The sequence below is a fragment of the Capra hircus genome, chromosome 18 (genome assembly GCF_001704415.2).
Source record: "Capra hircus breed San Clemente chromosome 18, ASM170441v1, whole genome shotgun sequence".
In the NCBI taxonomy this organism is placed as follows: domain Eukaryota; kingdom Metazoa; phylum Chordata; class Mammalia; order Artiodactyla; family Bovidae; genus Capra; species Capra hircus.
In genome coordinates this window covers 16,286,248-16,313,674 of record NC_030825.1, presented here as the reverse complement: position 1 = coordinate 16,313,674, position 27,427 = coordinate 16,286,248, and the positions used below count along the sequence as shown (strand labels likewise).

The window sequence follows — 27,427 nt, the reverse complement described above, 5'->3', positions numbered from 1 at the left end:
AAAGAGAGAGGAAGAAAAAGAAAACAGTTGCCAGATGCCAAGACAGCTGTTGATTCTCTTACCTGGTCCAAGGACTTCCTTCCCCGGTGACTCCCCAAAACAGACACTGGCCTTCTTAGCTATTCTGAGGCACACACGGTAATGGAGCCTCCTTTTAGCTCCATTAGGCCCTAGAGGAAAACCTGCCCTATATTTAGATAAATGCTCTTTGTAGCGAAAGAGTAATTCATCCCAGTTAGCACTTTCTAAATGGTAAAACCAGAAAGTTTTCCAAAATATTTCTCTAGCTCAGCGGTTCCCAACCAGGGGCAATTCTGCCCCCCAAAGAATATTTGGCCAAGTTGAGAGACATTTCTGGTTGTTTTACTGGAGGTGCTACAGGCATCTAGTGGCTAGAGGCCAGGGTTGCTGCCAACACCCAATAATATACAAAAAAGCTCCAAAATAAAGAATCATCTGGCGCCAAACATCAATAGTGCTGAGGTTGAGAAACCCTGATCTAGTTATACATTAAGCAAAGAAAACAGGATCCATCTATCAATGTTTAAGGTGTAAAGTCCTCCAAACAGTTCCGTTCATATATTTTATATTCCGGGGCAAGATCCTTCTCCCACAGTCTGTTTAGCAATCTCTCCACATCTGAAGAAATTCACCTGATCTCAGGTGAAAAATAATAGCCTAGAATAATGACGATGATCACTGTGCCATGCATGGTGCTTAGCTGTGTCCGATTCTTTGCGAGCCCGTGGACTGTAGCCTGCCAGTCTCCTCTGTCCATGGAATTTTCCAGGCGAGAATACTGGAGTGGGTTGCCATTTCTCCCCCCAGGGGATCTTCCCGACCCAGGAATTGAACCTCTGTCTCCTGCATTGGCAGGTAGATTCTTTGCCATTGTGCCACCTGGGAAGCTCCAATGATGATAATAGCTAACAATAATGAAGCCATTAGTATACAAAGAGCTACAGTCAATATTTACAGCAACTCTATGCTATAAATGCTGTCATTAATTTCTACAAAGTAAATTTATTTATGGGCTTCCCAGGTGGCTTGGTGATAAAGAATCTGCCCACCATTTCAGGAGACTGGGTTCGATCCCTGGGTTGGGAAGAGCCCCCAGAGAAGGAAATGGCAACCCACTCCAGTGTTCTTGCCTGGAAAATCCTATGGACAGAGGAGTCTGGTGGGCTGTAGTTCACAGGGTCGCAAAAGAATTGGACATGATTTAGCAACTGAACAACAACAAGAAGCTTATTTATTACACACAATAATCCCATGTAGCAGGTGGGTCTAGAATCCTCTAAAATGGAAGTCCTATGAGCAGGATTTCTCCGTTTTGTTCACCAGTGTCTGTCTACCACCCAACAGAGCAGAATTCCCATTTTAGAGATGAGGCTCACAAATGTGCTGGAGATCAAAGAGCCCATACATAGTGGAAAGTGGCTCCAACTGGGCCTCTGCCCCCACACCCTGCCAGCCTGCCAACTGCTCGATATTCAGAGTCATTAAAATCCATTAGACCTCTTGGGCCAAACTTAGATAAACAACTGAAGGAGGAATGAGTCAGGCTGCTTTCCAAAGTTACCAAAATAAAGTTTTCCACTTTTCAGGAAGCTGATTAAACAAAACAGTGGTCCCAAGACAATGGTAAAGTACATCTGCATTGCCATGAGTCACTTTAAAGCAATCTAAGAGGGTGGCTGGTTTTACAAGAGGTTAACTGCTTCTCTTAATTTGGGCAGAGCTCACGTGGCACCGGGCAGGCTTCCCAGAACCGAGACAGCAGCGCTTTCTCAAAGATCAAATGCCCTGGGTGTGCTCAGAAATGTTTTCCAACTATGAGGGAGCCAACTCATGGGCCCTGGAATGTATGCGTGGACCAGTCACCACTTGACAACTGGTCCAATGGACTCGCAACGCTGGCGTAATCTTAGCACAGTCTTCAGGTAAAATTAAAACCACGTCTACTCAATTGCAGGTGGATTCTTTACCAGCTGAACTATCAGGGAAGTCCAAGATAAATGCTAATGATGGCATACTGTGAACATATAGCAATCAGAGGAAATGTTTGACTGATAACAGAGCTCAAATACTGATTTGAATGCTCGGGGACTATCCCAATTTCTCTATACTCATCAATTCAATAGATTCCCTAACTCTGGGGAAAATATCCTAAAAGTGATGAACTCTAGCAAGCATTCTGAGAATTAGACTTGCCCTTATAAAAAGACCAAAGGGGGAAGGGATGTGTTTGGTGATTTTTTTTTCAGTTGCACAATATTGACATAACCAGTAGACTTTAATTTCCTAAGTGGAAATTTCTCTTGTAGAAAGATATGCAAGGTATCCTTGACACTATATAAACACACTCATTGTACTTAGGAGCATTTTAAGTATTTATTCATAACCTGTCTTTCTCCACAAAAGAGTTGGGTGACTTTTAAAAGTACAATTGATTCTAAGAGAGAGTATATTTCTAAGAATCAAGGCAAAAATTTTAAGAAAATAATAAAGCCAAGATGACCAGAATGTACATTCTACTTTCCTGGAGAGTTACTGAGTAAGTTTCATGTTGGACTCCAAGCTTCTTGGCAGCCAATGCCAAGAAATGAGAATAACAAGATTAATAATACCTATTAGCTAAAGCTAAGTGATTTTTTCCCCCAGCTTTTCCTGTACAGTAACCTAAGAAGATTCTCTGGTAAGACATCATAAAAGAGGACCCTGGGATATGTAATGGGATACAGCCTAAACAGAACTGAAAAGAAGATATTCATGAAACTACTATTTGTGCAAAGCGAAGCTCTAGGAGTGTGCAATCGATACACGAGAAAGACCCAGTGAAGGCAACTGGGGAGCGGGGTTTACAACAGGGCATCCTCCTGAGCAGGCAGCTCTCAGGCTGGCAGAAGCCTCACATTAAATTAGGTTATCTGGTTGAATGGCTGCACTGCCTCTTCTTCAGGCCGTTCGCCATAAATATATTATCTCTTAATAACAGTTTTTACTAAGGATTGAGCAGCAGACTTCAAGAGCATCATTTCTGATAGGAAACAAAAGGACAAGTATTCTGTGTCAACCATTAAGTATAGTGGCCAAATTTATCATCAGAAAAACATTTCCCCCAAAGTTGAATTCTCACATGTGGGTTGCATTTCACTGGGAAATTTTAGTAGTTAAGCAATAAAGTGTTGACTATAGTCCAAAAGTTATCAGTTAACTTAAGGTTGAATTGGCCTCTTAAAAAAAATATACCCTTTTCTTTTTCCTCCCCACATCGGGACATCATTTTTTTTGTCTCTCTAGATATGTGTCTTCGGGATCACGCTCAACCACTGTCCCTCTTGCCTTCTGTTGTCACTCTTCTTGCTTTCTGTATAAGTCTATCAGAATTCCTTTAAACTGACTTGGTTTTCCTTCACTTGGTTTCTGCCCTGAACTTCCACCAGTTTTACCCTAATAAACACACAGGTTCAAAAATCGTGGGGAAGGCAGGTGAGTGCCCCCCACCTTGCATCTGCTCCAACATCAGTGTTTTCAAAGTGTCTAACAATGAGGTGATTTTTCAGATGATCACAATGGTATACATCACAACTAAAATATTTCCTAGGAATCTAGAATTAAGACAAGCCATGAATAAGGGAATACGTAGTACAAAATTTTGGCCCACTGGCAGCTGGAAACCTGTCAAGTCAAAGTCAGAACTGGAGATAATATTTGAAAAATTATTAACGCAGACAGAACAAGATTGTTATGCCACCAAGAACATAAGTATGAACAACAGAGCTTTGAGGGCCAGGGAAAATAGCTAATTCAAATTAATATGTTCAAGACAACTGATATATCTAAGTAATGCACAAAAATATTAAGACAGGCAATCCTACTTTGTGGTGCTGATCTACAGCCACTGTAATGACCCTTAATAAAATTCAGTAATCTTTTCTAAGGAATTTTATTTTTCCTTAATGTGGTTAACTTTGTTACTAGATATGAAGGGTCTTCAATGTCAAATTGAGGACAAAGCAATTTAGCCAGTAGGCCAATACTCCCAATATCTATTATGCATAAATGGATTAATTTAATTGATATATAAATAAGTGTTTAAAAAATACTAACAGTTTTGCATTTATTGTATGGTTAATTTTTACATATTGCAAGCAATACAAGATTGCCTTATGCAATAGTGATATGAAATAAAAAGTGAGCCAATGTAAAAAAAACATTTTTTTAAATTTTTTGATGTGAGCTATTTTTAAAGTCTTTATTGAATTTGTCACAATATTGCTCTTATTGTTTATGTTTCAGTTTTTTTATCCTCAAGGCATGCGGGATGTTAGTTTTCTGACCAGGGATCAAACCCACACCTCCTGCACCAGAAGGTAAAGTCTTAACCACTGGACTGCTAGTCAAGTCCACCAAATATTTAATAAATAATATCAGTGGTATGTAGATATGGCCAAAAAGAGGTGGCAAGGCTGAGAAAGCACTGGTATACACAAAAATGAGCCATTGGAAGTGCTTTTAGAAGGAGAATGATGCTTAGACTAATATCCTTTTGAGGATCAAATCAAAGTGGAGCACAGACTCAGCTGCAGGTGGGAGAAATTTAGAGAAGGCAGAGTTGGCGAGGAGCCTGGGGTTATGACAGAGGCCTGGGCTAGGATGCTGGCAATGGAAAGAAAGAAGATAGATGCAAAAAAGTGCGTGAGAGGTAAAATGAAGACAACATGAAGAGTTATTGCCCTAAGGGAATGAAAGGGGCCAAGCAATCATGATTAATTTTTTGTATATGAAAATGGTGAGGGCACGGAGAGAAATGGTGAAAATGTGAAGGGGAGCTTGGAGGGGAGAGGGATGCAGGTGGCCATATGGCTTCTGTTGGATTTGAATAGATGGGAGACAGGGAAGTGGTAATATCTTCTAGAGAGCTGCCGTGTAGGAGGTGAGAAATGCATATGGAGCCAGAGATAAAGATTTGAGGCCTTGGGGGGGTAGACTGCAAAAAAAAAAAAAAAATAGGCCCACATCTCCCTGTATCCACACGCCTTTGTTATGTGAATTTGCAATAGTTCCTTTCAAGAAATGGAATCTACTTCTCCCCTTGAAGCTGGCTTTGAGCAGTAGAATATGCAAGAAGGACAAGTTTCTGAGCCTGAACTCTAGCGTTCTTTGAACTTCTTAAAATGCTGCCATCCAGACTCCTGTGTACAATTTGGCTTGCCAGAGGGGAGAGATTACATGTACTTGCAGGAGAAGTGAGGACGCCCAGCAGACAGTCAGCCAACCTCCAGAAGCAGAGCCTCCTAGCCGACCTGCCATCGATCACAAACACATAAGAGAACCCAGCTAAGATAAGAATAGCTGTGCCATACTGTAAAGCAATTATCCTCCGATTAGAATAAATAAATTTAAAAATAGGATAACTGCGCCTCTGGATCCAGCCTAAACTGCTGACTTGCAGAATCCCAAGGGAAACCTGTTTCTTTAAGCCACAAGGTTTAATTTGTTACACAGCAATAGATATCTGATACAAACAATATCAGAGAGAGAACACGAAAGGCAGACAACAAGACCTACACATGAAGTGGGGGGGGGAAATACAGGGGCAAAACAGTAAGGAGACAGATTATGGGAGGACATTTTCACTGTCTGGGAAGAGGAGAGAAAGCAGACAGGACAAAAGAACAGAAGTACCCAAATGTACCATATTTGGGAGCCAGAGACAAAGAAGGTCACAGGAGATAGAAGGGCAGGGGTAGAGATAGGCGATTTCAAGGAGCCATCAGAAAAGCATAGCTCCAGGGCTTACAGTAGGATCTCACCTAAAGTTGGCACTCCACGTTCTTGCAAGAACGAATGAAGTCTCCTTGGGCAAGGCAGAGCTCACAGGAGAAGAGGGAGAAGACGGTGTCGATAAATAAAAGGAGAAACAGAAGCAAATGCAGTGTGTTGAGAAGGGTCTGGGAGTAGGAAAGACATGGAAGTCTAGGTAGAGATTTCCTGTTTGAGCAATGGTGTAGAGAGATGTTAAAAAAACAGGGGTTCACAGAGTCAGATAAGTGTCAATGAAGATGGTCCTTTCTTGACTCACAACTACCAGTGTGGCCGGGACCCAGCAGCAACAGGTTAGCAATGCCAACCCTCCAGCACCCCGAGACCCACGGATCTGCATTTTATCCCAACCCCCAGCTGACCTGCCTGCACATCTCAGTTTGAGAAGCACTGCTCTGCAAGGTCCACAGACAAGGAAGAAAGAATGTTTAATCACATCTTGAGAAAGTCCTTCTGTTTTGAACTCCCTTTCAAGACCCCAGATAAAATCAAAGGCAGCATCTCAGTTTGGTGCTAACACAGCTTCCACACCTCGCTAACACTTGCAAATCCTCCTTTTCAACAAACAGACAGCAGAGCCTGAGGCCAGCAAGGTCTCCAGTGAGCTTTCCAGAATACTGTTTACTCCCCTGGTGTTTATCTTTAGGATTTTCCTTTAAGTCTGGGAAGTGATAGGGTTTTCCACTGGTGATAGTCTTCATTTACCATTAATTTATGTAAGGGAGAAAAGTGAGTTGGACGAAACTGTGACACGTATTATAATGTGTGTGTGTTAGTCGCTCAGTCGTGTCTGACTCTTTGCAAGCCCACAGATTGTAGCCCTCCAGACTTCTCTGTCCATGGCATTTTCTGCACCAGAATACTGGAGTGGGTAGTCATTCCCTTCTCCAGGAGATCTTCCCCACCCAGGGATCGAACCCAGGTCTTCTGCATTGCAGGCAGATTCTTTACCATCTGAGCCACCAGGGAAGCCCGTGGATGGACTGAGGAGACAGTCAAAATTATGACAAGTGAGGTGGCCCTCAACAAACTGAAGGTGGAAAAATCTGAAGTGCATGTAGTGGAGGTCAGAGGACATCTAGGCACATTTGAAAGTAACCATTGACAGGGACCAGACAGGAAAGACAGGAGTTGTCTGCAGAATCAAGAATATTTAACAGTCAGAAAAGGAGTGACATTGTTATGGGGGTGGGGGGTGGGGTGGCGGGGATTTCCCCCAAAGAGTAGAAACTGCTTTCCTCTGGGTCCAGATCAAAGAGAGGAGTGGTTCCTACACAAGTTGGGATGACAGGAGAGCAGTTCCCAGCAGATAGTATCAACGTTCCTGTGAAGTGAAAGCTGAGAGTTCACTCCTAAGACTGAGGGGCAAGCTGGTCTGACTGTGACTTGAAAAGAGCGGGGAGCCCTTGGGCTCTCCATTTGGAAAATGTCCAAGAGAATAAACAGATGAACAAAAGGACTCAGGTACACTCAGACAGTTTTAATTTTTAGTAGGGAAAATGGCCACAGTTCTCAGTTACCCTGAAGTTGAGAAATAGGCTTGAGCAAAGGCTGACAAAGCCTATACAGCAAAAGGGGAGGGGGCTGAGGAGGCATGGTAGGGAGGGATGCTTTGGCTTTGCAGTGGTCACAGGTTAACTAAAGGCACCAGGGGGTTAAGTGAGGAGAAAGGGCAAAGAGAACCATAGGTTTCTGGGGAAGATTTGGTGGACATATGGATATGATGAGTCAGAAGTAAGTTGGGTTTGATCAAAGAAGAAGCAAGTCCATTGAAAAACAATCTCATTAAAAAATGCAACTGAAGATTGACTTCTGCATAAAACTCTGTTACCAAGAGTTTGGACTTGAGAAATGATAGTGTAAAAATTCAAGAGGTCTTTCGAAAAGAAAAGAAATTTGGACCTAAAATATAAGTAATCAATTAATGTCAGGACATTGAATTTGCAGCTCCTGCAAAGATCAATCATTGCGTATTTTAAGTGTGCCCAAATAAAACCCCAAAGCTGAAGAAAGGATTGAAAAGATAGCATGGTGTATCTCTTTCACTAAAAGAGATAGTGAAGAGATAGAAGATAGTGAAGAGATAGACGGCACCCCCCCCCCCCCCGCCCACTGCGCCTTTGCACCCTCCGCACCCTCTGCTGCTGTTACTTCAGTCGTGTCCGACTCTGTGCGACCCCATAGACGGCAGCCCACCAGGCTCCCCCGTCCCTGGGATTCTCCAGGCAAGAACACTGGAGTGGGTTGCCATTTCCTTCTCCAATGCATGAAAGTGAAAAGTGAAAGGGAAGTTGCTCAGTCATGTCCAACCCTTAGCATGAACTGCAGCCTACCAGGCTCCTCCATCCATGGGATTTTCCAGGCAAGAGTACTGGAGTGGGGTGCCACTGCCTTCTCCGTTGCACCCTCTAAGGGGCAAATAAAAGCTAAAATACTGAATGAAGTAAAATACAACATCACAGTTTGTACTGGAGATAACCAGAAAGGGTTCCTCAGACCACACTCACAAGCACTCATGCCTGCTCCCTCAGTACCTGAGTGTCTGCCTGGGCACACGGCCAGCCACAGACTTGCACTGATAGGTGTGGCCTTGTGTCTCAGCTCTGGCCAGTGAGGAATAAGCAAGTGTCCTGCGGCAGCCTCTGGAAACCTCCCTTGACCGCATTCCCTTCCTGCTGCTTGGACCATGAAGATAACTGGCCCTCCACCTTGAACCATAAGTTCAAGGGGCACGTGAAAGTTGGAGGTAAGCTTGGGTCCCAGATGTTTAGGAAGCCCCCATAGTAGCCCTGCACTACTTACCTCTAGTCTTCATTAGGGACAAGAGAAAATCTACCTCACTTAAGCCACTGCTTCTCAAGTAGTTTTTTGAGGTTTTGTGTTTTGCTTGTTTAGTTCCATATTTTGGCCACACCTCACTGCTTGTGGGGATTTTAGTTCCTTGACCAGGGGTCAAATCCAGGCCCCCAGCAGTGAGAGCAGAGACTGCTAACCATAGCTGTTGTTGTTCAGTTGCTCAGTCGTGTCTGACTCTGCAACCCCATGAACTGTGCACGCCAGGCTTCCCTGTCCTTCACCATCTCCCAGAGCTTGTTCAAACTCATGTCCATTGAGTCAGCGATGCCATCCAACTATCTCATCCTCTGTCATCCCTTTCTCCTCCTGACTTCAATCTTTCCCAGCATTCTGGTCTTTTCTAATGAGTCAGCTCTTTGTATCAGGTGGCCAAAGTATTGGAGTTTCAGCTTCAGCATCAGGCCTATCAATGAATATTCAGGACTGATTTCCTTTAGGACTGACTGGTTTGATTTCCAAGGAACTCTCACGAGTCTTCTCCAACACCACAGTTCAAAAGCATCAATTCTTCAGTGCTTAGCCTTCTTTATGGTCCAACTCTCACATCTGTACATGACTACTGGAAACACACCATAGCTTTGACTATATGGACCTTTGTCAGCAAAGCAATGTCTCTGCTTTTTATATGCTGTCTAGATTTGTCACAACTTTTCTTCCAAAGAGCAAGCATCTTTTATTTACCAGGGGGGAGTGCCCGCAAGATATTTTTTTCCTGTTACTTGCAAGCAAACCCTAACTCACAGGTTCTTCTTTATCTGCATCAAAGTTTCCCCTTCCTTGACCATTTCTGGAACGCTTTTACCAAACCAACCACTGGCCTCTGTCCAGAATATCTCCCCATGTACCCATATTGACACACCCACACACACACCAGTATTTCCTGAACACTCACATATAAACACCTGCTCTCCCACCAAACCAGAGTTTTCTCAAAGGCAGCCCACATCTAACAGGCCCTCATAAGAAGTGCATTCCCAATAAATGCATAATAAGTAACAATGACTAGGCACAGGCTATTTCTGGTTTCCACAAAGAACAAGAACCATGAACAACTCAAATCTTCAAAATTCTTCAAAAGCATCAAGTTTCACTTCATTTAGCAGTTTAAATGGATTTTTTTTTTCTCTGTTTTTAATACCACACATCCACTTCCTTTCACTGTAACATCAGTGTTTTGGTGTCCCTCTGAGGTACCATTGCTCCCAACTCTTGGCTCATCTGGTTTCTGTGGGGGCTGCCAGTACGCACCTCTGATTCTAAGATGGGATGCTGGGCCTGGGCACGTGACCCAGTTCTGTCCAATGAGACCTGACGCACACAAGGTACTCAGACAAGTGGGGAAGAGAATTGCTCCCTCTTGGGAAAGCTGTGCAGGTGTGACTTGCAGCTGTTACTGGACATCTTTCCACCATCTGAGTATAACCTGACTGAGAAAGAAGCCAAACAGATGAAAACAGAACTAATATAAGAGTCTTGACAGCATCCCTTTGTAACACCTGGATCCAGCTATGCCTGAAGCAAAACTCACGACCCTTTTTCTATTTAACTCAGTTTGAGGATTTTCCCTACTTGGATTCAAAAGAAGTTTTACCTGTACAACAGTTTTGATGACTTCTCCATTAAACACTGTTAGAATATTTTGTGTAAGCCAAATAATAAGAGTTGAGTTTCTCCCTGAAGACAGGCATGTGTTAGTGCTAAGCTGCTTCAGTCGTGTCTGACTCTTTGCAACCCTATGGACAGTAGCCCACCAGGCTCCTCTGTCCGTGGGATTCTCCGTGAAAGAATACTGGACTGGGTTGCCATGCCCTCCTCCAGAGAATCTTCCTAACCCAGGGATCAAACCCATGTCTTCTACATCTCCATCATTGGCAGGCAGATTCTTTACCACTAGCACCAACTGGGAAGCCCAGAGGCAAGCATAAAAGATTAGAAAACAGATCTGCTAGTATTCTTCATGAGTACTCAACAGTTCTAAATTTAACTCATCCTTTTTCTATAAAAAAAAAGTTTCAAGTCAAACATACATATTTAATACAAGTTTTCTAGCAGGTCAGCATTTGGAACTTCTACTTCCTGTATCTAGAAGATTTTTAAAAGAAAGTGGAAAACTTTTGTTATTCTATGGCACATCAAAATCCCTTGCTCATTACAAATTAGCTGTAGAAACTGCTGGAAAATCTCATAATACGGTATAGTTCTACCATATCAATTTAACATATATTGAGAACTCACGTCCGTTACAATATTTAACATAATTCTTTTATATAAACAATTTATAGTCAGTGTAGCAAAGGCCACATTAAACTTGCAAGCGCTGGAATAGAAGGGCTCACCTTAAAATCCAGTTCCTCCAAAAGAATGAATCTACATCATCCAGATAGTATTTAGTGAAATCCAAACACTTCTTGATATCGGCCAATTTGTTTAACTTCAGGATTATGAAGACATGAAAAGTATTCTTTTATAAACAAAGTAAAATTAAATTAAGATTAAAGACAGAATGTTAGTCCTACAAGAAGGGCCATTTTCCAATGGCTCATGTGTTTTACACACGCATGGAACATATTTAAAAGAACATGGCCTCCCAAAGGAAGGGATTAAGATACAAACCTAGGAAACAAAGAACATAAAATGATCTACTACAGAGAGAGAAAATAAAATCTGTCAGAAGCTCATGCAGACCTTGAATAAAAGCCTCTATTTCTTATATTTTAACAGTTTTTTAAAGAGTGCTGAATCCACCTGTAAAATATATTGAATTTATAAACATACTTAGCTGATATCCTGTCTTTCCTCACTAACCACACTCAAAACAGATTCCCTAAGATACTAATGCCATCATTAACATATCACAGAATCCAATTTGAGCTTGTACCTCTTACATCAAGAAAAACACATGAAATATTTTAATTCAAAAGTGGCTGATGTGGTTGCAACATAAAGTGTTACAAATTTTGCATCCTTCCCAGTTGATGACCACTATTTAAGAATGCTTCTTTCCAAATGACTGTTAAGATAGAAAAAATATGCCATCACACACTCACACACACACACTCCTTTCTTGTATCATAGTTGTAATGGTATAGCAAGATTTCCAAATTTTCTGAGTTTCGCATGTGATGTCCTAAAATACCACCTTCCTAACTGGGAAGCTGAATTAACGACTACCACATCAGCCAACCGTCTTGATTAAGCATATATCCTTGCACCCCTGTCTCCTTACATTTAGAGGAGTCACTTCTGTTTGCAGCGCTTCATCACACAGAGGAAGACCTCGACTTTGGCCCTTCAGCCCCGATCTCTCTCTCTCTCTCTGAGTTCCAGAGCACGGGCAGGTTCCAGGGCACCTACTGGATATCTCTGTGGGAATGTTCCAGCAAAGCATCCTCGATCAGCTTTATCTGTCCTTCAACACCAGCTCCTCCTTTGGCCTCTCTGCTTCTATTTGAGGTCAACATTCACTCAGGTCCCAAGTTCAAACACTCAGCCTCCTTTTCTCCTTCCTAAGCTACAGAGATGCTCTGCTCCCTGCCTCTCTCCTTCACAGCCATACCCACCTCTCCTTAGCTCAAATCCTTCCTCCCTGCCCCCACCCTCACAACCTCTTGTCAGGTCCCGCACGAAAAAGTCAGAGCCATCTTCACCCAGGACAGCCCCACCCACACCACCAGTCCTCTCAAAATTGTTCAGACATGCCCCACAGTAGACACAGGTGTCTTTCCGACAGCCTTCCTCCTTGCTAACAGAGCATAACATTCATTATGCTCATGAGACTAGTGCCCAGCCCCAGGGGATGACACAGGATTGGCTGAAGTTGATCACAGCAATCTCTTTGCCAATGATGGGTCTAGGGTGGACATGTGATCCATTTCTGATCAACAAGTCAAAAGAGTTTAGTGGAACTGTTATCAAGAAAGCTATTCTTTTTTTAAAAAAATTTATTGGAGTATAGCTGCTTTACAACGTTGTATTAGCTTCTGCCGTTCGGCAAAGTGAATCAGCCAGAGTATGTGCGTGCGTGCTCAGTTATGTCTGATTCTTTGTGACCCCGTGGACGGTAGCCTACCCACCAGGTTCCTCTGTCCATGGAATTTTTCAGGCAAGAACACTGAAGTGGGTTGCCATTTCCTCCTCCAGGGAATCTTCCTGACCCAGGGATCGAACCTGCACCTCTTGCATCTTCTGCATGGGCAGGCAGATGCTTTACCACTGAGCCACCTGGGAAGCCATATGTATACATATATTCCCTCTTTTGCAAATTTCCATCCCATTTAGGTCACCGCAGAGCGCTGAGTAGAGTTCCCTGTGCTGTACAGGAGGTTCTCAGTAGCTATCTGTTTTACACATAGCAGTGTGTATATGTCGATTGCAATCTCCCACCCCATCTTCCCCACTTTGTGTTCATAAGAGATGTACAGAAGGAGAAAGTGCTCCTTTGCTACCACTCCCACCACATCGCTATTCTGTTTCCCATTTTGCATGATATCACGTGGGCATGTGATGCCAAGAGCTACAGCAGCCACCCTGTGACCATGAGGAGACTGTTGAAACTCCCAAGGACGGCAGAATAAAAAGAAAAGCACACAGGTTTCTTGAAGACATGACTGTACTGTGCTCAGTCACTCGGTCGTGTCTGTCTCTCTGTGACCCCATCAACTGTAGCCCACCAGGCTTCTCTGTCCATGGGATTCTCCAGGTAAGAATACTGCAGTGGGTTGTCATGCCCTTCTCCAAGGGTTCTTCCCAACCCAGGGATAGAACCCAGGTATCCCACACTGCAGGCAGATTCTTTACCATCTGAGCCACCAGGGAAGACATGACTGAACCATCCAAAACAGCCAGAGATGGCCCACCTAATGGCTTGCAACTAAACCAGTGTCCTTATGGTTTATGCCACTGTTTGCTGGGCATTCTATTCCCTGCAGCCCAAAGCATTCTAACCCATAAACGTGCACAGAACAAACTCTTTCCTTACCACTTAACACCCTCCATGCCATGCTACTCACCGCATGACATCATCACCTGGCAGCCCCACCCCAGACCGATGATTCAGAATCTCTAGGGGTAAAGTCCAACAGTCTGTGTTATAAAAACCACTCTAGGTGATCACCGTATATGCTAAAGTTTGAGAAACACTGCTCTATAATATGATCACAAATTACTCTTTTCCATTTAATCCACTCTCCTACATACCATAAGGAACACTTCTCTAACGACAGTGACCTCATTTCACTAGGTCTGGGCATCATTTGATGCTTGCTTAATTTCATCTCTTTCTAATCAAAGTTTTCAAACTTAAAGCCTCCTGGGACCTCAGAGGTTTGCAGAGGTCTAAGTATGAGGAAGAGAGGGAGGAGAGGACCATGGTGAACGGTGGAATGCATGGCCATCTGAATCAGGGCAACAAGAGATGATGCCGCAAGAGGGTACAGGTCTAGTACTGCCAAACTTATGAGGAGGGAAAAGCTGGAAATCCAGCCTTATGTGCAAAGACTTTTAGAAGCGTATGATTCATTTATTTTTTAAAAAAATACTGGTGCAAAGTGAACAAAACAAGTCCTCAAGTGGATTCAGCATTCCCCTGACAGTTTGTGATCTGGAATAGAAAGTTCTTGCAATATCCACACATACTTTGAATGTTGAGGCCACAGACAACCATTGACTTCACCTGAAATGACTGAAATTAATACTCTTTGGCTAACTGTGTTAGGCTCCACTGAGCACAGGGTTCTCATCAACACTCCACTGTTTGGGATGGCAAAATGCGAGTGGCAGGGGGAGGGTTATGGACATCTAGTTACTGTCAGAAGGATCACTTTATTCATTAGTCACCACAGACTGGACACCTAGAACTCCAAGCCTCTTGGGGGCCTAGAAAAATGTTCAAAATATGAGAAAAAATTAATTGGCCACACAGCACACACACACATGTGCACACAGATATATACCACAAAGTTAAAACAAATAGATGCTTAATTAAATGTCTACAAAATACAAACACAAGCCACCTCATCAATAGCAACTGAGATATGGTATCACATCATTTTATATTAAATGGAGGCCATGAAGGGGAGCCCAGACCAATAGGACTGAGGCATTGCCAAGGTCCTCAAAAGACCCTGAGTGCCGACCTGGAACCAACCTTTCTGCCCTAGGTCTTATCTTCTTTATAGCAATCACAAACTTCATACCCAGTTTTACTGCCCCTTGACACTACTCACTCCAGGATCCTCAGCCTAAAATAAAGTTGCCAACCATAGCTGCACATTAGAATCACCTGAGGAGCTTTTAAACACTGCTGCCTAGATCCCATTCCCAGAGATTCTTATTGATGATAAGATCAATAAGAGCTTCAATCAGATCTTATTGAAGATAAGTTTCAATATCTTCTACAAGCCTCCTCTTACATAACCATGACCAAAGGCAGGGCTGAGACCCCACAATTCTAGAACCATTTCCGGAAACATTCTCTGAGATAGACATCTTTCCAGTTAGACCAGCTTGATTTTCTTTCTGCTGCCTTGGCTTGGAACACAGGAAGATTATGGCACCATCAGTGGACTAATTATCTAGAACAGGGGTTGGCAACCTTTCTCTATAAAGGGGCAAACAGCAAAATGCTTCAGGCTTTGCAAGCCATGCAGTCTTTGTCACCATGACTCAACTCTGCCACTGCGGCATGAAAGCAGCCCACCTCCCAGATAAGATGTAAACAAATGAGTGGGTCTGTGTTTCAATAAAACTTTATTTATGGAACACAAAAGTCAATTTCATGTAGTTTTCGCAGTCACAAAATATTGGGTTGGCCAAAAAGTTCACTTGGGACTTTCTGTACCAATTTACTTAAAACCCGAACGAACTTTTGGCCAATCCAATCTTACACTTCTCTCAAATTCTTTCAACCATTTAAAAATCCAAAGACCAACCTTAACTTGCAGACCATACCAGAACAGTCAAGGGGCCAGATGTGACCTGCAGGATACAGTTTGCCAAATCCTGGTCTATAACAACTATCCCATTGGTTTGAGACAATAAAAGTAACAAATGATAGAATCCAAAGGATTGGATTAGAATTACACTGAAAGTAGTTAAATTGTATCTCCCCCACTCACTCAAATGAACAATCCATGTAGGTGGACACTGCAGTAGAATCGCCCACATAGTTCAACATAAACTAGAAATGACTGATTAAAAAATGATATTTTGAATTCTCACCTGCCTATGAGTTTGTTAAGACGAGAGTTGAGCATGCTTGAGAGTGCTACATAATGATTTCACTTGTTTGTTAATTTGCAATATTTCCCATAAAAACCCAGATTACCATTCTCTTGAAAAAAACAGAAATGAAGAATATGGAGATACTAGGTCAAATGTTGGTATAACAAAAATCTAATAATGCTGAGCAAGGCCCCCCCTTTCAATGGGGCATGTTCTCCACTTAACCACAACACCTGGCTTCATGAAGGTTAACCAAATGTCACTAAAGACATTTTGCGTTTATGACCCCTGCTTTAAGGTCCTTAGAAACATTTTATTTCTTTCACAATGTGGTTTTCACATCTTATTTAAATACCAGACATGAAAAATCTCTCAATCTGCTCTCAAAGTTCAATACTCCCATACTCTAGAACCTGTAGATGAAATCATGAGTTCTTATGTTAGTGCAAGATAATAACTTAAAGAGAGTTTCCGTCTTACACCCCTCCCCTCTCAATATGTTCTCAATTTAAACGATGGTCTCCACCAATATAGACCGATGACAAATCACCCTTCAGGTCCTCCTACTCTTCAAGCTAGTTAAGGTAGAAGCCCATGAGGTGGAGGAAAAGAGTTCATATCAGAGTGTCTTAATTAAGCAGAGTGATCAATAACACATATAGTAATTAGAAAGGAATGTTTGGGACTGATAGAGTTACAACAGTTAGGCCCATTCTATATAGGGTAAGAAGTCAATAGCGGTATTTTGAAAGGGGGCAGGGAAGCCCTAAGAATATGCAGGAAAGTAACTAGAGTTGAGTCCAAATTCATTATTAACCCACAGTGTGATTTTTATCTTGCTTACACCCATGTTAAATACAACAGTTTATTTAGGGGAAACAGACTTCTGAACATGCTGATGGATAGGTTGCATATTATCTTCTTACTGGTGAAGACAAATTGAACCCGGAGAAAGAAAAAAATCCAGATATATAGACAATGGATCATTAATTCACTTGAGTAAGATAAGGCCTTTTTCAAATATATATATATATAGGTGTTAGTTTAATTTGTTAGCTGCATCAGAAAAAGAAATGCTCAAACAATAGATTTTCCACTTGAAATTAAAATGGAAATTAGCCCTGAGGAAATAGAGATGACTTTAAGTTTATACATCAGTGGCTGGTTCATGAATTATTAACTGATTTTAATGATCCTGGCTATATTTTATTTGAAGTTATTCTCCTACTTGCAATGACTTTTGAACCCTCAAAACTCTTTCATCCATTCTCCAAAGACAGAGTTACACACTTTCATGATCGCTGACATTTAAAAAGGATCCATATACTCATAGAATGTAAAGATAATGCACATGATATAATTTATACAAAGGACTCTAGTCATTTGTTAAAGAGAGAAATGAATGAAACCCTATTATTCACGGTTTGTAAATAAATTTAAAGATAAGCGCTAACTTTGCACTTGTTAAGCCTGGAGCAGAGGGCTCTGTAGTTCTTCTAAAGTTTCCCAGATGGTCATTAAAACAAGAAAGGGCAGAAACAGACTTTCTTAGAAAGCCGTCATTTCCCATCCAGAAAGATAATATAGATGATTAAAAGTTAAAGTCTTTGGAGATTAATAATTACAGGTGTTTTCAAATAAAATAAATGCATGCCTTTGTCTGCTAGTTTTTACATTTTCGATATAAATCTGTATTGAATAATGCCACTTCAGACACACAAGTTAGCTATGAAACGAAGTGCTATAAACCTTTAATTAGCACTTGCTGTTTTATACCCATGAAGTTAATACTTCCTCTTCTACTTCATTCCCTCCATAAAGAAAAATTACAGGGAATAGAGTTGGGTTGTTCACTTATGAAATGAAGAGTAGGAAAATATAGTATCGTGGCTCAGTTGAAAGATTTTTGTATTTTTATCTGCAAGGAATGAAACGCAAACATCCCTTAAAATAAGTGCAATCTGATTTGTACCAATATTAAGTGCTAACTTTCATAAGTTGGGTACACAGAGCACTTAAGACGACAGATTGCAGAATTACTATGAAACCGAGTTATTTCAGGCAAATAGCTGCTTTAAGAAAATATGACAGCAATCCAACTTGCGTCCCTACTCCTGAAGGTGAACAAGCATTTCAATAAATATTGTCTGTTTTTAAGCTTTCTAGACCCTCCCTGAAATAAATAATGTTCTGAGTTTAAATTGACTCCAAATAGCCTTTCTCAAAAAATAAAAAGAGACACACACAAAACACCCACAATTTCCTCTGGTCCCTTGAAGTACCCTTGGGATCCTAGTGAACAGAGATTTGCCACGCATTGCAGTGACTGGATTAGTACAAAAGGTTTCTATTTTGGTGTCATTGGAGTGTTGCTGATCTCAAATCAGAGAAAGAAGTAGTTACATTAGGAAAGGTAATGGCTTCCAAAAATAAGAGCCTGCCCAGTTAGACAAGGCTTGCATACACAAGGCTAAGTTGTAAGGAGACAAATAATACCCCACTGGAACAATTAGGTGGATTCTCAGATACACTACATACTTAATTAGGCTGCCTGAGTCCCTAACTGAGCATACATGGGGGACTTTTTAAAGCATTTAATAACCTGAGTAAATCCAAAATCAGAGGACAGAAACTAAACAGTAACTCTAGCTACCTCGGTGGGCTTTTTGTTGCTTCTCTTTCAAAGCTCAGGAATTTGGAGAGCTTGAATGCTCCCGCCTCGCCCTCCCATCACCAAAGGGTTAAAACACACTGAATAATGTCCCTTCCTTCTATACTTGCTGGGAGGCCCCTCAGTGCCAGGCGCAGAGCTGGACGATGATGACACAGGGGACAAGGGTGAAGGAGAGAGACCTTGATGGTCTTTCACAAACTTCAGCACTGGAGTTGCGATCGGTTGGGAGTATAAACAAATAGAAAAGAACAGAAGCCTCCATCAGCCGCGGGGCACTGCAAACCGTTCCTCCCTCAAGATACAATTCCCCTTCTTCCTGCTATGTACTCATTCGTTTTGTATAGCACCTTTCTTTCTGCAGGCTCTTTATTTCCTCCTCTGTTATCCCAGCAATCATAAACAAACTGCGATTTGAAAGAAAAAGGGGGGTAGGGGTGGGGGAGGGAGGAGCAGGGAGGGGGAAGGAGAAAGAAAAACCACATTCGAAAGGCACAGCTCTTTCTCTGAATATCGCCCTCGGGGTGATGTTTCCTTCAAAGCTTGGCCTTGGGGGCTTCAGAAAGGATGGAGAACGCGAGTCCGCGCTGCCCTGGCCCAAGGACTCCGGCTCCCGCACGGACTCGCAGCTCCGCGCGGCGCCAGCTGCCCTTCCGAGAGATCCACCTTCCTCCACCTGAAATGCTCGGTCCTCAAAGTTGGCGCAGGGGGAGGCGACGGAGGTGGGGTGATCCAGGGCGTGGTGTGGAGGTCTCCAACCCTGATCTCCCCGAAATGCCAAATTTACCCCTCCCCAGAAAATGAAAGATGAGAAGCCACTCGCGCTAACCCGGGAAGAGCGGGCCCCTCCGTTGCGTGGTCCAAAGTGCCCCAGCGAGAGGGCAGCAAAGGCCACCTGCGGGGGTCCCACCACTTCCCGGCCCCCTCTTCCCCGCATCCAGGGCACGCTCAAAAGTTAGCTCCTTTCCTTCGCTAAGCGGCCCAGAGTCCAGCTCTCGGGGGCGTGGGGGAGGTGAGATGGACTGGGAGAGGGGTGGCGAGGTCATCAGACCACGAGATCGGGGACTCCTGCATTGCCCCCCTCCACCCCAAACTCGGGGAGCCTGCGATCGGGTTTACTAATAACAACAACAAAGCGAGTGCCCCCTTGCAGTTCTTGGGCTGCTCCTCGCTTCTTTGGGGACAGCCAAAGAGAGTCGGCGGAGTGGGGGGTGGGGGAGTGAGATAGTGGGAGGAGAGGCGGAGGGGAGAGGGGAGTGCAGGATGAGGGACAAAAAGGGGGGTGGGAAGGGGGCAGGAAGAGTAGAGCGAGAGAGTTGGACAGAGACGAAGGCGCAAAGGGAAAGGAGTGGAGTGGGGAGAGAAAAGTGCAGCAGGCGGAGCTGGGCGCGCCCGGGATGGAGAGATGGCCCCCGCCCCGCCGCCCCCCGGCCTCAGCCCGGCCCGGTCACCTTGCTGTAGCCGTAGTACCCCAGGCACTGCGCGAAGTCCAGGCCGGCGGGGTCCCCGGCCGCCGCGGGGTAGAACCTCACATCCATGCCTGAGCCGGGCCCGGGGCCGCGGGGCCGGGACTAGGGCTCGCCGGGGCCGGTGCCCGCCTCCTCGAAGCCGCTAGATCCACCGTCGGGGGGCGCCGGGCTGGGGTTGTCCCGGGGGCGGCGCGCGGGACGCGGGGCCGGAGGGGCGCAGCGACCTGGAGCCGAAGGAGCCCGGGAGCCGCGGCCGCCGCACACAAAGGCGCGGCCACGCGAACCGCGGGAGAGCGGGAGGCGGCCCGGGGGACGCGCCCCGCAGGGGCACCGAGGCAGCGCTGCGCGCGGGCCGGGCGCCCGGGGCGCGGGGCGCGGCGCGGGGGCCCGGGACGGCGCGGCGAGTTCAGGTGCGCGGGGCGAGGCTGGGACGGCGGCGGCGGCGGCGGCTGGCCGCGCTCCTCCTCCTCCTCCCCGGGCGGACTGAGGAGAGGAGCCGCGGAGACAAGGGGCCCGGCCCCTCCCCTCCTTCTCCCCCTCCTGCCTCCCTCCGCCGCCGGTCCCCTCCCCGCGCTGCCGCCGCTCCGCCCCTCCCACCGCGGGCAGCTGGCGCGCCGCCCGCCCCGCCGGTGCGCTCTCGGCCCGGACCGCCTCCGGGCGCGCGGACCCCGCCCCGCCGGCCCCTGCCCCGCGCGGCCCCTCGCAGCTCACCCCGCGCCTCGCGCAGCCCTCACCCGCCCCGTCGCCCTGCCGGCGGCCTCCCCCTCTCCCGGGCCCCTCTTCTTCCCACCGCGCCCCCCTTCCCTCTCCGGTCCTCTTTGTCCCCGCTGCCTCGGAGCGCTCCTCGCTCCCCTCCTTTCCTCGGCCGCTTCGGCCAGCCCGGTGTGGCCCTCCAGCCCCCTTTCCCACCACCGCTGCCCTGGGCCCCCCGGCTGCAGTCATCAGCATCCACGCGCCGTCCACTCCCTTCCCACCACCGCTCTTTCCCTCGGTTTCCACTCCTCGCCCCCATTCCTCTCTCGTGGGTCCTCGGGTCCCTTTACGGCACTCCGCCTTCCCCTGCGAGTGTCCGCTTCCTCTCGGAGGTACCTAACCCAGCAGGTCACCTGCAGGATTGCCTCCCGAGAGCCGGGGGCCAGGGTACACCTGTGGGGAGGGGTGGGGGCCTGGCCTTTCACAGGTAGGCAGACCTGAAGCTCCGGGGTTCTGGCTCGTGTCGCTTCTCTTCGTGTTTTCTTTGCTCTTGTTTGTATTCGAAAGACATTTGAGTAACTGGATCTAGGCAGATCACTCACTGCTCTCGGAGAGAAAATGTCCCTATTTTCCTAAAAGGTTCTGGGTGATTAACGTCCTCACACTGCACTCTCCCAGCTCCTCTTCCTTTCTTTCTCTTTCTTTAAGCTGCATCTTACCCCCTACTCCCACGTCCCTACCCTCCACTTTGCTTCGGGTTCATTTGAGAGTTTGGCCCTCAGCCTTGGCAGAAGGGAAGGGATTTTACAGCAGAAGAGAAAGTTAGGGAGAGGCTGTGAGATTTGCCCCCCGCCCCAATTTGGTTATCTAGAAACTAACCAGAAGGGAGAAATTTACAAATATTTTAGCTGACACTCACTCACACTTTCATCCCTGATCACACTTTGCTGGCCCACAGCCTGAAGTTTTTCGGACAAGCATCACAGGACTTTCTCTCCGTTTCGTCTATTCTCCCTGGCGTGGTGACACCTTGTGTCTGTACCTTTGCCCAATGTTATCTTTCTGGAACCAAGCAGGAAAAAATAAACTTCAATTAGGAGAAAGTTTGTGTATTTGCCCTTCTCTTAGTAGAGTCAGGTGTTTGGAAACTGCGTGAGAGAGCGGTGTGTATTCAGGGAAGGAGCAACTGCTTACATTGTCGCGAGGTTGACTTCAATCCCCCCCTCCTGAAAAAGCTTTGGTCTCCTCTCCCGAGTCTCCATTTAACGTTGACAACCCAGCGGCGCTCCCTAATGGCCCAGCGGGTTGCACAAATTGGCAGTGAGCTGAGATATTATCAGGACAACACCCCATCGAGCAGGTTCTTGAAACGCAGAAGTGGAGGCCCTTTCTCTGGGCCACTGGGCGCCTGTGGCCTTTTCCACCAATCAGAGCCCGAGGTTGCAGTGGCCACCTGTTGTCTCGCAAGAGTACATCTTTTAAGTTTCACTATTAGTATTTAACAATGGCGGAGAGTGCAGCATCTGGCCACAGGAGAGGAGCAGCCTGCTGAGCTGAGGTACCAAAAAAGAAATCTTTTTTGTTTTTCTTCCAGATAGTTGTTAAAGGAGCCCCCAAAGGCTGGGAAGGGGAGTTTTTCTTCGCGCACTCACAATCCTCACCTTCTGCTCGTTCTGTCACGCATCCGAAGCAATCTGAGCTTGATTACAGAGGATGAAGCAAAGTATAATCAAAGTTACAGAGAGACAAAACCTGAAGCTGTAATCAGACTTCGAGGATCAGGAATACAAATATTCGCACTGGAAACCCCACTAGCTTCGAGATTTGGAATTGCATGTGAGCGCATGCGTGGCATTGAGCATTGCGCTGTAGAGACTAGAAACTGACAACCTTCTCCCAGGAGGCTCCCAAGAGGCAGGAATGTCAGTCGCTAGGGGTACCACCTCCTGGCCATTGTTGTGAGAAAGGCTTACTCTTCGTATCCCCCTCCCCGTTACAATGCAGGTGTTTTGGGGGAAGGAAACAATATTGTTCGTGGATATTTTAAGATGATGATGATTTAGGAAGTAATGTAAGCGAAAGTTCTGAGTGTAGATCTTGATTAAGGAGAGGAAAAAAGAAACTGATGAGTCTGAAGATACATATGTTGAGACACTTTGAATAAAAAAAATCCCTAAACCAGAAATAGTCATCTGGGAAGGCTGTATACCAACCCCTGACTTTGGCCACTGTCCATAGCCTGTGCATTCAGCAGCTACTTTCGCGTGACTTCCCCTGTGCTGGACACTGTTTTGGGCACTTGGGAGTGAGGAGGAGCCCAAAATGACACATGTGAAAGTCCTCAAAGAAGAAGTGGACCCGTCACACTCCTGCACACGTTATATACACGCACACATTCGCATCTAGTTACCTGGAGATCCCGTGATGACATACCTGCTGCTGCTATGGGGAGAAGCCACCTGATATGCAAATTTGCATCCATAGTATTTTATCTATAGTAAAAGAAAGTTCCAGGGAGAGGGCAGAACCACTGCTCAAGAGCCCAGGCAGGATCACTGCTGTTTCCTAAGAACCACCCTTGGTACTTAGGTGGTTTGCAATAATTAAATATGCATTTAAGAAAGGAAAGTGAGAAGGAAGAGAAAGAAGGAGTTGGGGAAGAAAGGGAAAGAGAGGGAGGAAAGAGAGACAGATGTGTTCATAGTGGAATATCCTTCCCAGGGAACCCGGTTGAGGTAAGATTTGGAAAGAGTAAACCCAGCAGTTTGGATTTGGAGAAGAACAAACTGCCTGAGTGTTGGGGAGGGGGGTCTTGTGTATCCTGCAGTGTTCAAGCCTTTGTCCACATTAAGACTAGAATTATATGTTGTTTCATTTAGCGCTGTTCTGATGATTCATTGTATTCAGAATGCCGCCCCAGTTTTAAGGGTTCCAGTGGATCTGAAGCCCATTGGTTAAAAATTTTAGAATGATGCTTTAAAAAATTTCATGCAACTGTAACTGTCATGCTATTTGTCATCGTAAGGGTGTCACCTTTTTCAGGCTGTCGGCATTTTATGCCACAGACAAAGGCTTTCTTTGTATTACATTAGCCTTGAATTTGAAGAAACTTCTCCAAGAGCATATCTTAAACATGCTTTGAATTTATGCTGCATGGTGCTAACAGTCATTGATTTAGAAGAAGGCAGCACAAGAATCAGTTATGAAGCCAAAATACAACTTTGGGGCATAAGAAAATTCCTGTAGTGTTTTTAATATGATTTGGGTCCAAAATATCAGTCTTATTAGCTTGATGTTTGTAATTGGATACTTGGTGTCATCCGAGACATCTTTTAAAAATGGGGGTAAAATACACAAACTTTACGAAACGCCATTTTTATATCTTGACAGGACTCAAAAACTTTATTTCTCTGCTTTATCTGGCTCCAAATTAAGCAAGAGAGTCCCCATGAGGATGCATTAAGCCTGCTGAGTTTTATAACCAAATATCTTAATGAGACCCCCCCCCACTTTTAGGGACCTATGCATGGTAATTTAACCTGTACTCTGCTTCCTCACATGAGGATTGTACTCAACATTATATACAGTTTAATTTTCTTGAGTTTGGGGCATAAAAAATTCTATCCAAACATTATGGTCCTTGTTTGCAATATGTAATGTAGCCAAATTAACAGCGGCTCCAAATGGAAATTAACAAGGCCAAAGCTACTGAAGCTTCTTTTCTATTCCCACAGTAACAGCTAACGTATTATATTGGTAAAATGTCTTATACTTGGCTTTATATCTGAATTTGGCTTCACGTCATAAAGCATAGCATTTCTATCTAGCATGGATTCTTAGTGTCTGTATAACTCATCTCCGTGAAATTTAAGAGAGTTTCCTGTCAAGAATCAACACTTCACTTTCATAGTCTAAATCACATGCAGATAAAATCAAGTCAAGACCAACCAAGGCTCTCACAATAGTGAATGTACACGTGGTATGGAGGAAGCATTCTGACCTCGGGGCCCTCATTACACATCTCTAGCTCAGGCTCAAAACTAATCACCAGGAAAGAGTTTCACCTAGGAATTACAGTGTGAAAAAAAGTCCCCAAGCACTGCCATGGTTAGTTTCAGTAAATCCGAACTTTTCTGGTCTGAAAATGTGAATTATTTTTATAGTTTTACTTAGGTCAAGATGTACAAACACATGAGACAGTGGGGAAAAAATAATAAATGTGTATTGTTATGCACATGAGGTTGTTTCTCATATTACTACAACCAATTTTGGCCACATGGGTCTCTGTGCTACCAAGCACAAGAAGAGCTCCAGAAAAGGAATCATTTTCCCAGCTAAGTTTGACTTTTCCTAAGAATAGATATACCCATAGGTTCCAACAGATATATAGTAATTATGATATAGTAACCCCCAAAACCTTAGTAGCAAAAAAAAGTACTGAGCTGAGAATTCATTCCAGAAATATAAAATATAGCCAGTATTTGCTTGTGACCTAAGTAGCTCTTCAATAAAGCTGTTTTAAAAACCAATACACTCCATACAACCAGGAGGTGTGCAATTTTCAATGTGTTTACACCCTGTTTTAAAAAAAATATATCCTGTGTTCACAGAAATCCTAAACTGTTGCCTTGCCTGTTTTCTGAAATATATTCTATTTCTTTTAAAGTGAAAGAATGACCTCTTTTGCAAGAACAATTTTCAGAGACAGCGTGTTTATCAAATGGTTTCTCTGCTTTCATAAAAACAATTTATTTTCACTGAACTCTTCAAGATAAGCATCAAAGCCAGGAAGAATGTACAATGAAGTTTATAATTACACTCCAGAAACAAATACTGGGTAGTTTTTATTTTGCTCAAGTGAAAAAGGTTTTTTTCCCCCACTCTCCACCCCCCAAAGAGACAAAGGTAGTGATGGGGGAGGAGGTTTTTACAGGATTGGAAATCAGGAAGCTCGGAGGGTTTCCAGCAAGAGGGGCCCTGCAGGGTCGCCCACGAAGCCTCCTGACTGAACAATGAAAGCTGAGGACCCAGGACTCTCTTAGCGATGGGTAGCAGTCGGTCCGTCTTTTATTCTTCACCAAAGGACAGCTATAGGGCTGTGAAGGCAAAAAAAAAAAAAAATTACACAGATATTAAGTCCTTCCACGACAGAACTATCTACCAATGCACATAAATACCTCCCTTAGTTAGAGCCTCTGATGATCTCCTTTCTTTGATAAGCACCCAAGTCTCTAGGTTGAATGTATAGGGCATGTTATTTTTAATAACCATAAGAACAATAAAACTGTAAAAAAAAAAAAAAAACCGCACCAAAAAAAGAACTGAGTCCAGTAGAGATTCTGTTTCTTAAGAATTAGGAAACAATTACATTTTGATCCCCGAACAGCCAAGGACTAGCAGCAAAATAATCTCCCCTAATTTACATAGATCTGTGCGTGCCAAACACACGAGCGTTTGCTTTTCGAGTAATCGTGCAGGTGCGTATCCTGCAGTAACGAAATCTCTAACTCATCAAACTGTTTTCGCCAGAGTGGGACATGCCCTCTTTCCTGGAGCAGTTTCAAGCTGTCTCCCCCAGCATTCCAGCCACCTGTTTATGGAGTTCATCCTCGGGAGTAGATGCATGCAGTTAGAAACAAGAAAATGAAAATACATGACCTTGTTTGTTATTTATAACAAAGAAACTCAGCAAAATTAATGCTGTGGAGGTTGACCTCTTGACCCGGGAGAAAGAGCCACCTCATGGCTTTGTGGCCAATGAACAATACTCCCGGCAGCTCCCATTGTCCAGTCAGCCTGACTTTTGGATGGTCATGAAAGCCGTATACCCAAAATATTAAACGTTTTACAAGTTAGGTTAGAGGATTTGCTTTTTTTTTTTTTTTTTTTTTTTTAAGAAAACATGTTTAAAGAAGTGAAGCTAGTTCGCAAAAGAGCTTTTCTGTTGAAGGTAAGCAGGTAAAACCATTTCATTTTATCTACTCAGTGTGCCCTGGATCAACAGCATGTTGAAGAAAAGGGAAATATCAAAAATTTCCAACCAGGACTCTGAGAATTGAAAACTGGTTACATATGTAATAGAAATTAAATAGAAAGAGGGTCATGGCAAGTATTTCAGAGAAAACATCATGTCTCCTTCTTTTATGGCTATCCGTGGGAAAGGAGAGGACAACTTCCTTCCCTTACATACAAGCCATGTGGATGCTGCCCCCTAGAGTTGTTCAATGAAACAGCACCTCCTTTTCCTTCTTCCACTTACCCCAAGCCACAGCCCAGAAACCCAGGACAGGCAGGAAATGAAGATCATGGAAGGCTCTTCAGAACTGATGCCTGCTTGAAACCTCTTGAGGTAGACTCTCCAGTAAAAATAACACCCTCTATTGTAAATAGTGCTGCAGTGAACATTGGGGTACCTGTGTCTTTTTTGATTATGGTTTTCTCAGCGTGTATGCCCAGTCGTAGGATTGCTGGCTCATGTGGCAGTTTTATTCTCAGTTTTTTAGGGGCTCTCCATAAACTGTTCTCCATAGTCCCTGTATCAATTTACACTTCCACCAACAGTGCCAGGGAGTTCCCTTTTCACTACATCCTTTCCAGCATTTACTGTGTGTGGATTTTTGGACGATGGCCATCTTGACCAGTAGGAAGAGATACCTCATTGTAGATTTGATTTGTATAGCTAGTGAGA

General features: G+C 44.4%; 1 protein-coding gene across 2 annotated transcripts in view; it reads right to left on the bottom strand.

Moving 5' to 3' along the window:
- Window positions 1-20,301, bottom strand: part of TOX3 (TOX high mobility group box family member 3) — a 120,179-nt gene extending 99,878 nt beyond the window's left edge. For both annotated transcript variants that reach the window (XM_018061930.1, XM_018061931.1), the window contains exon 1: window positions 20,029-20,301. In XM_018061930.1, the coding sequence (XP_017917419.1) occupies window positions 20,029-20,115 (87 nt within the window). In that variant the 5' untranslated portion in view covers window positions 20,116-20,301. The remainder of the gene's footprint in view (window positions 1-20,028) is intronic.